We start from the raw sequence: 10890 nt of genomic DNA on the forward strand, positions 1-10890 counted from the left end.
GCCATTGTGAGGGGAAGTCAATTTTGCACTGGCCTATCGCCCAGCGCACGTTGGTATGGGAGACGGGAATGGGGGATGTAATAGAATAGCGATACTTATCTTGGATAGCGGTATCCATGCAGCTCATAAAAATCGAAACACTGTTACTGCTCTGCTGGTCAAATAATGGTTAACGTGCACACACAAATGAGGATAAAAAATGACAAGACCTCGTAGAAGCGGAGAACGCACAACATAACCTTGAAACCGGATTAGCACTATTCTTTATAGCGTTATACTACACGGACTGAAAAGATCGACTTATCGTGCTGAAAGTCACTGTACAAATGTTTTCTACGGTAGTGTTTTCACGCCTAGATCTGTTCGCACCCTCTCATTCTGCTACTATCGGCAGAAGGCGGATAGCACCCAGTCGTCGCCGGTCTAAGGACCAAATGCCTTTAACAGAGTTCGACTCACGTTTAGGTGTGAGATAGGAGACATGTGAGTTGTTATCTCACCATTTGACGACCAACAAAGGGGGTTAAATAGCAAATTATGTGAAAAGTGTTGGTATGTGCGGAGTACACGTCGTTAATTTCAAAGTAAGAAGTTGGTAAAATGCTTTGAGAGCTTTATTTTCGACAATTTTTAGTTTGCGTCGCCCATTTGAAGTATGTGATAAATGGTAAAACTTTGAAAAAACTCTAAGGAATTTATTTCACTACTTAAACGGTTTATTCTATGAAATTGTGTTGCAGTATTCCTTGTTTGAATTTGAGGCAACAGAAAATGAGCGATTAATAGAGAAGTTGAGATGAATTGGGACCGCCAAAACAGCTAAAGAAAATACGTCTATACAACCATCACCACCAAACAGCCTACGGCATCTGCTAATGCACCACAGACAGCCGGTCAACAAAATAAATGCCGAGCAAACAATATCCACGGTATCTCCAAGCCAATAATTAACAATAATTAAGAAAGAAGACAGCTATACCAGAGTCACTCGAAAACACAAAAAGCGCCAAACATGTAACAGCGAAAATCAATGCTCTAGCGTCGACGAAATGTACACAAACACAAGCGAGGGGGAAGGCAGACGGAATGATCAGCAAGCGGCACTGCTCATCACGAAGAAACAAAATTAACACAAAAAGCGGGAAAGCAGTGTTTTAACGAAAGTCACCAGAAATAATATGCGATTTATTTATTTTAATATCTACTTTGAGTTGTATCTTTGAAATGTATATTATTTTCAAGATGACGCATGAGGTTAAAGCCTTAATAATAAATAAAATTAAATAATAGGGACCGTCGTCATTTTTTCACGGTCCTGTTTCCGTAGCGTAAAACCTGTTTTAATCCACCTAGTGGTGGAATTGTGCCTTTCTCATTTGTCCAAACTACGATTCCATGGCTTTTTTTTAGATTTCATCAATTCTCAACGTTTCATGAATTTTAAAGTCATTTGGCATCAGAAATGCAAATTCGATTTTGAAATTTTCCCTTACTCCCCCCTTTGAGAATTTTTCATTTCAGTTTATATGGGAATTTGCTGTGTGGACGCACTCTTTAACCCGTAACTCTGGAACCGGAAGTCCAATCAATAAAAAATTCAATAGCAGCCGATGGGAAGATTGTACCTTTCAAGTTTGTGCAAATCGGTCCAGTAATCTCTGAGAAACAGAGGTGACATTTTTTTCCACATACACACATACATACATACAGACATTTTGCGATCTCGACGAGCTGAGTCGAATGGTTTATGACTCCTGGCCCTCCGGGCCGGGATTAACTTGACGATTTTTAGAGTGATTGCATAACCTTTCTATATGAGAAAGGCAAAAAACGAACAGTTTCAGTATTCTAACAACGAATTGTCCAGAAAAGAAGACACTTTTTAATTGATCTTTCAATCCAAAAAAGACAATGAGCATCAAAGCATGGAGGATTTCTATTCTTGAGTTTTGATGAACTCATAATTAGAAATAGAAAAATTGTTCGAGCATTTTGGATTTCCAATTATTTTACTGATAAAAAGACAAAAAAGGTTTTAGATTTCAATAGATCTTAGGAGCGATGCTTCTCGCAATCACGATGTTAGCTTGCCTATTTGTGGGTTAAACGTTATGTAGAACGCCAAGATGTTCTTCTCTTTGAAAAACATTCTACTATAAATAAAGCATAAATGCTCTCTACGACCTTGAATTTATTTCGCACTCACATAACATTGTCTATATGTACCTATAACTAGCTAATGTTTCTTCGTCTTTCTTTGCTTCGGTTTCTCCTTCCCACCGCACACACATTTCCGCACCAAAACGCCCAAAAGCTTGCAAACAGCATACAAAACCGCTCCCAAAAACGCCATCACATCGATCAAATTCCGCTGCAGGAAATTCAAATCCGCCCCTTGATAGTGCAGATGCCTAGCCCCCTTGTGCCGCACCACATACTCCACCCAGAAGGTGGCCAGATCCAGTGCGCTCTGAGGTCGATCCCGAAACGGTTCCGAGATGTGTGCCACATTCTCGGCATATTTCGGATCGGAAAGCACCTTGGTGATGGCAGCCGCCAAACTCATCTCCGTCATATCGTCAAACGAAACCGATTCACCCCACCCTTCGGCAACGACCTGGGCCACGTTATTGTCCTGATCGCCAAACATGGGAATCCCAACGATCGGGACACCATGGTACATCGCCTCCGTTATGCTTCCCAGACCACCGTGAGTGATGAACAGTTTCAGATTCCGGTGGGCCAGGATGTCGTCCTGTGGAAGCCACTTGCCAATCATGACATTTGCGGGTTTCCCGGGCATGTGCTCAGTATCCCACTTCCAGATTACTCGCTGTTGCAAGCTTCCTAGTGCTCCGATAATAGCTTCCAATCGGTCCGATCGGAGTGTGGAACTTTTCAGATTGGATCCGAAGCTGAAAAAGATAGCTCCGTGCTCGTCGGCACCATCTAGCCAGGCTTGAACATCCGTCGGTAGAGGGTCCGGTTTGGATTTGATTTGTAGTCCGCCAACTTCCACCGCGTTCGGTAGCAGCGGACGAGGCACAGTTTGAGTGAAGTACGAGTTGTACATCAGCAGAGAAGTGTTCACTTTAGCTTCCTCGTATGAAGGGAATCCTTTTTCCGATGGGAAATTATAACTGAAAGTGAAGAAATTGGTTATGGAGCGGTTTTAGCTTTAGGAGATTCCCCACTCACTAGTAGTAATGTTTAGATTTGTGGTGAACGTATGCGATCAGCGCGACTTCCACTACGCTGAACAGAGTGTTTTTAACTCGATCCAGAAATGTCATGGGATTTTTGTTCCCCAGCAACAGATGGGGAACGGAAGCGATTTCCTGTGGATTTCCAACCACATTTACGAGCTGGCTAATACCGGCCGAAAAGTATACGATTGTCGGACACCGCAACAGGGCACCTAGTCCGAAGATGAAATCATTCATAAAAAACCCCAGGATGGCCACATCGAAATGCTCCTCTCTAATGAGCTGCTGGAACTGCGGCGAGTTCAGAGTGTAGTTGGTGTAGTCCAACGATGCTTGCGTAATGTTGGGCATAATTTTTATCATATTTCGGCTGCCACCTTTCATGAAATTAGCCATCATCGCTCCGAAAGCATCCTCTATCGGTACATAGATATCTCGGTAATTTTTCAACGGCTTCGACAGCGGGAACGCACTAACCATGGTGACCTGGAATAAAAGCGAACAATTTTCAATTTCGATCAACTACATATCAGAATTAATCCCTTACCTCGTGTCCTCGGTTAGCCAAGTTCTTTAGCAGCATCTGCGTGCCGAGAACGTGCGACTTGCTGGCGGTTGGGAAGAAACACAAAATTTTCGCCGAATCTGCTCCATGCGGTAGTGGGACGGTGAAGAATGTGATAATAGCTAGCGAACCGACTAATCGGTTCATGTTGATGAACATTTTTTCGATGTGATTGATTGATCTCCTTCCACTCGACCTGTTCTAACTGAGTGTTGACTGGGTGTTAGGCGGGCTTAGTTTTATACGATAGCCTACGGTGTGTATGGTAGTGGTTAGTGAATTGGAACAGGTAAACGTGCGTACCGAGGATAAAACAGCAACAACAAAATAACCCACATAAACCTGCTTATATTACTGGGTGATGAAATAATTGTTTTCAAAGATACGTTCACTACCACGTAATACATGTGTATGTTGTGACGACGCATTACACCAGACGCACAAGGCTCTTTTTGGACAATGCTAACGATATATTTCATCACATAAAACAGCTGATTTGTTATTTAAATTATCGCTTATCATGTTGAATTCCAGATTTTATAGTGAAATTGGTAGAACATAGAAAAGTCTCAATATTTCAAATAGTTACTATTTGTTATGTTATGATTCGATAAGTTCTTTATCAATCACAGCAGAATCTGTGATCTGTGAGTGTTTGATTCAACATACTAAACGTGAATTTGAATACATATTAAAACAACTCTTATATGTGATAAAATTTGTCGTTAGCCGTTGGCCCAAAAAGATAATTATTTCAATTATTTTTAATAATTATTTTATACTGTAATTTATTTTCTTACATACCTCTTATGTTACTCGCAATTGGCAGGAATTATGGTTTTTAACAAACGAATCCACATTTCCGATCCACATGCGTGCAGACTAACGCACATACTGTTTCGTTGTCCGGTTTTTTTTGTGAAACGAAAAACAACCGTGATCACTACCACTCTCCAAGAGCAGCAAAATTTGTTGGTATTTATTTACAAGCACACATCGAAAAGAGTGTCCCGCGTGATTATTCATTTCCACACTGACGATCACCGCGCCAGCTTACTACTCGCGCGCGTAGTCTTGAGGACTCCTACAACGCCGGTTCTGCTGATGTAGTGATGTCATGATAATAGAATCTGAAGGTTCGTGAGTGCCCGCGATATAAATGGTATTGTATTGTAAAATATTTAACCCATTCATGCCCATGTTGTTTGTGGACAACAACGTTTTTAAATAGCTATAACTTTTGATTGAGGCAAGATTTGCTCACAAAAACAAGTAAGGCTAATAAATGTGACTATTGTCTTTGATTTGAGTATTAACAGTTATAAGGAGCAGCTCTAAAACTGAAGTTATTGCAATTAGTCTGATTGAACTCCGATAGAGCAGTGCTGCCAGGGACCGTTTACGTTTAGGACGGAAAATGAATTATTCATACAACTTCGTTATGTTGCAATATTAGTGAAAACTGATAAAACTTATCAATTTAGACTTTTTTGGCTACGTTTTCCACGCAGTTGGACTACTGTAAATACTCTAGGAGAATTGTATTGACCATTGGAAGGTAAAAATTGAGCAGCTTCTAGCACTGCAAGGAAAGCACCTACCTTTATGAAAAAAAGTTTTTCGAGTTTCTTGGCCCCACCGTTTTCAAGGAAAAATAGTTTTGAAACCCTACATGCGCTAGAAAAAAGTTGGGCATGAAAGGGTTAAAATGATTTCAAGTGATCAACAGTTATGATTTTTTTTTTTAACCCTCACTACCCGACAACCAGTCTTTCGCAATAACGCCACCTGTTGCATCTACTAGCTTGTCCCGCCTACACCGGCTATTTTTTTCTGTATTTGTTTGTCCACTTTCTATAGCGCAAATTGTAGATACCAGCACACTTGTTGATTTGTCCATCTATTCTATAACGGTGGTCAGCAACAGTATCGTCGTTGTGAGCGGGCGTTATGGGTAACAGACAAGAGTCCGAATTAGAGCAAAGCGAACAGTTAGAGCCTCATGGACACGAAGTTTCAATATTGAATGCCGTAAAACGGGGTGATTTTGATATTTATGTTCGATAAACCAGTCCCGTGCGCAGAAAATTCGCAAGGGGGGGAGGTTGATTTTTTAACGTTTATTTTAAAAGAAACCTTCAAACTTTGAAGTTTATTTTAAAAGAAACGTACAGAAACCCTCAAACTTTGAAGATTTTATCAGAGGCCTGGACCTAGTCTTGTGAACCAAACGACTCTGCTCAACAAAATTAGGTAAATGTTTGTTATCGAGAAGAAGTCATCAAAAGACACCGCTGCATAGTGGTCGGAACCCCAAAAACGCGAACTTAATTCACTAGAGGCCAAACCATCGTATATATTCACAGGGTATCTTTGGACGAATTGTTCGTAAGAATATTCCCCACAACCTGATAATAATTAAAATTAGGCATGGCTTACTACGATTAAATTAAAAAAATGAACTTTTTATGCTGACGAGGTAGAAAGTTGGTGTCTTCGACAAAGTTTTAGAAATGCTCGTAATAAAGAATTTGTTGAACTAGTTGAACTTGTAGGATTTGATGTTATCGATTTGTAAAGCGTTTTCTATGGTAACACCCTCAAATTTAGTTTTTTTTTAATATAACTTTTTCCACTGTGACTTTTCGTGCAAACCATGCTCTAGACAAATATGGAGGCATTAAAACCGTATAATATTGTTGAAGACTGTAAGTAAAAATACCCAAGTAAAAACATTACAAAATGAGCTTAAAACCTTCTTACCTTTACTATGCGTAGTCCGGACATTGAAAATAGTGCCTGCTCGTCCATTTTGGTTTGCACCTTTCTCTCTTATACGCAGTTGAAGTAGGTGTAAAAAAAATTAACATTCTTCAATAACTCTAAAATGAATGAGTATTTTTACAAATTTTTATATGCAGTTTTCAACAATATTATGTGGTGTTAATACCTGAATATTTGTCTGGAACATCGTATGCACGAAAAGTCACAGCGAAGAAAGCTATATTAAATAGCTAAATTTGAGGGGTTTGCCTTAGAAAACGCTTTAAAAATCGATAACATTAAGTCCTACAAGCTCAAGTTGTTCAACAAAATTCTTCATTATGAGCATTCCTAAAACTTTGTCGAAGACACCAACTTTCTACTTCGTCAATAAAAAAAGTTAATTTTTCTATTGCAATCATAGTAAGCCATGCCTCAATTTAATTTTTATCAGGTTGTGGGGAATATTCTTACGATCAATTCCTTCAAAGATACCCTATGAATATATTCAATAATTTGGCCTCTAGTGACGTTTTTGGCATTTCCGACCGCTGTGCGTTGAATGCTGGCTCGTGGTGGATTCGGATTGGTTTGTAGTAGTTGTTAAGCCAACCGACTAAACTTAAACCTCTTGTATCTCGTAATCCTCATCCATCCGGGGCAACCGTTAAGTACTGCTTTAGTAAGGATTGTGTTCTTGCTTATTTTGTTTTGTGTGAATCGTCATGTTTTTATCCATAGCTATTTTTCCTTACTTGCTGTCAAACCTTTGCGATATATCTCACCTGCTCAGGTCTGCTGCAAATATCGTACCCTGTTGAGACATGAACCGATCCGGGGGTGTCGACCATAAGGATTTACATCTGTTTACAACCACCTTCGCCGGGTTTCTTATCCTTCTTGGTGCCAGTCGTTCCTATTTATCTGCTAGCTGGTGCTGAGAACTTCTTGGCGGCAGTATTTCACCCTATACCGATGCCAATTTTCGCGATCCATTTCGCTGCCACTGTAACGGAATAATCTTCGGCGGTGAAAATTTTCTAGACAACAATATCCCGATTTTCTCCAACTTCATGTTTTTCCTCCTTAACTGCCGTTGCTAGCCCTCTGACCCGCATCTGCTGTCTACTCACTACTTTTGCTAATATCGAAGCTTGTCGGTACGTTAAACGATCCTTCAGAGAAGCCGTCCAACTTGACATACATCCATTTCCAAAAACCCTCCCAAAATTTCGTTCTTGGTTTCTTCATTGACTTGTTTCTAAAATGACCGAACTCAAATGACATTTTATGTGTCCAAACGGTTTGCAGTATATTTATTTTCCTGGACAGGAAGATAATGAATTTTTAAAAGTAATTCAAAACGATCATGGGAGGGGGGGGGGGGGGGGGTTGAACCCCCAACCCCCCCCCCCCCCCCCCCCCCGTGCGCACGGGCCATTCTCATTTATTGTGCTTTTTAGAAATTAATTTGAAATCAGCTTACAAAACAATCGCTTGAAATCACAGCGTTTGTGCTAATGAAATCCTCATACATAGAGAATTTCAAACGTTCGCATTAAAGGGTGTACGGAATCAAATGACATGACAAGAAAACGTTCGCCAAAATTCACCATCGCTTTCATACTTTTCGGGGACAAAATACAGCATATTGCTATTTAATAATAAAATAAAGCATATTTCTAATTTTTTCCATGCTTTTTTTTTATTCAATTTCATAGCAGTATCGTATCTTCTTGTACATCGTTCGGGCGACTTGATTTTGCGTGAAGATCCATTTCTTTTTCATTTCCGCTATCGATTTCACTTCCTGCTTCAAGATGACCCAGTATTTTTCTATTAGCAGCAATTCCGGGGTATTCGAGGGATTAAGATCCTTTAGCTGGATCTTTGCCCTTGATCCGCTTCAGAACATATTTCGAGTAATGACACGAGGTTAAATTTGACCAGAAAAGCGTAGAGCCATCTCAGAAGTGGCAGTAGACGCTTTTGGAGGCATTTTTTCCTGTACGCCTGCTCATTGACCGTTCCGGTATCACGTTTAAATCAAATTAACAAAATGAATAAATCAAATTAATTCTGATGATGATGATGGTGGTGGTGATGATATAGGAATCCACCATCAGTGCATGGAATACTCCAGTGGCTGCAAATGCTTTTAACAGCAAGGATAAAATTATGTTATCAAATGGCATTCACATTATCGCTATATGAAGGGCCAAAAAGGAGCGGATCCAGAAACAGAGTCATTTATGCGCAATCCGAAGGGGCGAAGAATCTCCTTTCAATGATAAGATCCAGCCATTTGAAAAACGCAATTTCCAATACTTGGTAAGGCACTGTCTGATGGTTTGTGTGAGAAGGGCGGGTCAATCCTATTACCGCTTGCCAGATAAGAACATTAACAACAACAGCATGATTCCGAAGTATTGTACGATCAGTGAGAGTATTCTTATCTTGTGACTAGAAGCTGGCGAGCCACTACATCTAGTCCAAGTTGTAACTTGAATGATACCCTGATGCTCCATCCCAATCAAATGATATTTAATTTGTATATAATGAAAATAATGAATGTAATAAATATAACATTTTTATAAAATATAATACGAATAATAACGAATTAAACAAATTTATCACGCAATTTTTTTTAGCTTGATGAGAAAACAATGAATACAATGTAAAGCATATAGTGGATATAGTGAATTTAATAACTAATGTCAGTATAATATGGTAGAACGTTAATAATACGATGTTATGATAAATGGTAATATGTCAGACTGATATGATTATATGCTATGATAATATAACCATACGATGATATGATAATGCTACAATAACACTTTGATAATCCATTTGATGAAGTGAACATATTTTGACATGATAAAAACGATATGATTATACGACAATGTACCAATGTGATAATATGTTACTTTGCCAATGTGCTAAAATGAAAAAAATGATAATATGGAATAAAATGATGAAATAGAATTATGGTGCTCTACTAATAATAATATGATAATACAATATTAAAATTATAATATTGTATTACAATAGGGCTATACGGTAATATGACGATACGCTAATAAATAAATGATATGATAATATAATACTACGTTCACACTACAGAGTTAAAACACGTTTTAATAATTAGGAACAAGAAAAATGTCATCAAGATAGCGTTAAAACACGTTTTAACTCACAGTGTAAACGTAGTATAATTGACAATATGCCAAAATGAAATGATGATATAAGTTACATACGTACTATTAAAAATTAAGAGGTTTATGTGCAAGCGATAACATATTTCCAAATCAACCCCTTTTCTCCACTCAAACATCCACGCACCGAGGTGTTAAGCCAAACCGGATGAATAAATCAAATTAATTCTGCTGATTAAATGTTAAAAAAAGTTAATAGAAAAAATTCAATTGAGTCAAATTAACAAATTGGATGAAACGAAAAATACAAATGACTGACCAGAATTATTACTATCTATAAATGGAGAAGGAGCATAAAATGTATGAGCTGAAGAAAAGAATGAAATGAATAAAATGTATTAAATTAATTAAATGAATTTCTTTAAATTAGTGACTTGAATTATATGAATTAAATTTATCAAATTAATTATATTATTTAAAGTATATAAATAAATGAACGAATAAAATAATAAAATGCACAAAACTTTTCTTAAATGAATTAAAATAATGAAATAAATTAAATGGACGAGTTTAATACAATAAATAAAACCAAAAGATAAACGAAATGATTTAAAAGAATAAAATGACTAAGATGAATACAATGGATGAAATTAATAAACATTAATTAATTTTAAAAATTAAACGAAATTAACAAAATAAGCAGAATAAATAAATAACAAAATAAATCAAATAAATAAATAATCAGTCTATCTTCTGACCTCGCACAAAGCTGAAGCAAAAAATCGCTACACTATAGCAGGCTATAGGTACCAGTGAATCAAGCCAGCTTTTGTTCTATATCAGTGCACAAACAAATTGTATCGTTGCCCCCGGCTGCGGAGTGAAGATGATGAAACCAAATGAAACAAAAGTGCCCGTGCTGCAGGATAACACGATTTCGATCGACTTGAATAAAACTCGTGTTAGACTCACAGTTCAGGAGGTGGAACAGTTAGTTAAAGTTAAAATGGAGCTTAATCTCGCTGTAGTTACGTATATTCAGCTGCACCACGTTAAAAACTGTGTTTTAATCACGTTTAGAAGTTTAGCACAGTCAGAGAACTTCATTGCACAGAACAACATGCAACACGAGGTCGAATTTAATAACACCAGAATCAATGCATGTGGAAAACGACATGGTGGACGTGCGTATCCATGA

General features: G+C 38.1%; 1 protein-coding gene across 1 annotated transcript; it reads right to left on the bottom strand.

The window, feature by feature from the left end:
- Positions 1-1248: 1248 nt before the first annotated feature.
- On the bottom strand, positions 1249-4719 carry LOC131695703 (UDP-glucosyltransferase 2-like). Its single transcript, XM_058984198.1, has 4 exons — positions 4576-4719; positions 3754-4022; positions 3199-3692; positions 1249-3140 (listed from the first exon to the last, which is right to left on the bottom strand). Exons 2-4 carry the CDS (start codon positions 3928-3930, stop codon positions 2237-2239), a joined length of 1575 nt encoding a protein of 524 aa, XP_058840181.1. The 5' UTR covers positions 3931-4022; positions 4576-4719; the 3' UTR covers positions 1249-2236.
- Between the last annotated feature and the right edge of the window lie 6171 nt (positions 4720-10890).

Source organism: Topomyia yanbarensis, unplaced genomic scaffold, assembly GCF_030247195.1.
Source record: "Topomyia yanbarensis strain Yona2022 unplaced genomic scaffold, ASM3024719v1 HiC_scaffold_498, whole genome shotgun sequence".
NCBI classification, from domain to species: domain Eukaryota; kingdom Metazoa; phylum Arthropoda; class Insecta; order Diptera; family Culicidae; genus Topomyia; species Topomyia yanbarensis.

Excerpts from the sequence above, each read along its gene's own strand:
- LOC131695703 (XM_058984198.1), bottom strand. The coding sequence starts at position 3,930 with ATGTTCATCAACATGAACCGATTAGTCGGTTCGCTAGCTATTATCACA. Across the intron at positions 3,693-3,753 it reads TGGCTAACCGAGGACACGAG|GTCACCATGGTTAGTGCGTT; the intron begins GTAAGGGATTAA and ends CTTTTATTCCAG. Across the intron at positions 3,141-3,198 it reads AAATCTAAACATTACTACTA|TTATAATTTCCCATCGGAAA; the intron begins GTGAGTGGGGAA and ends CTTCACTTTCAG.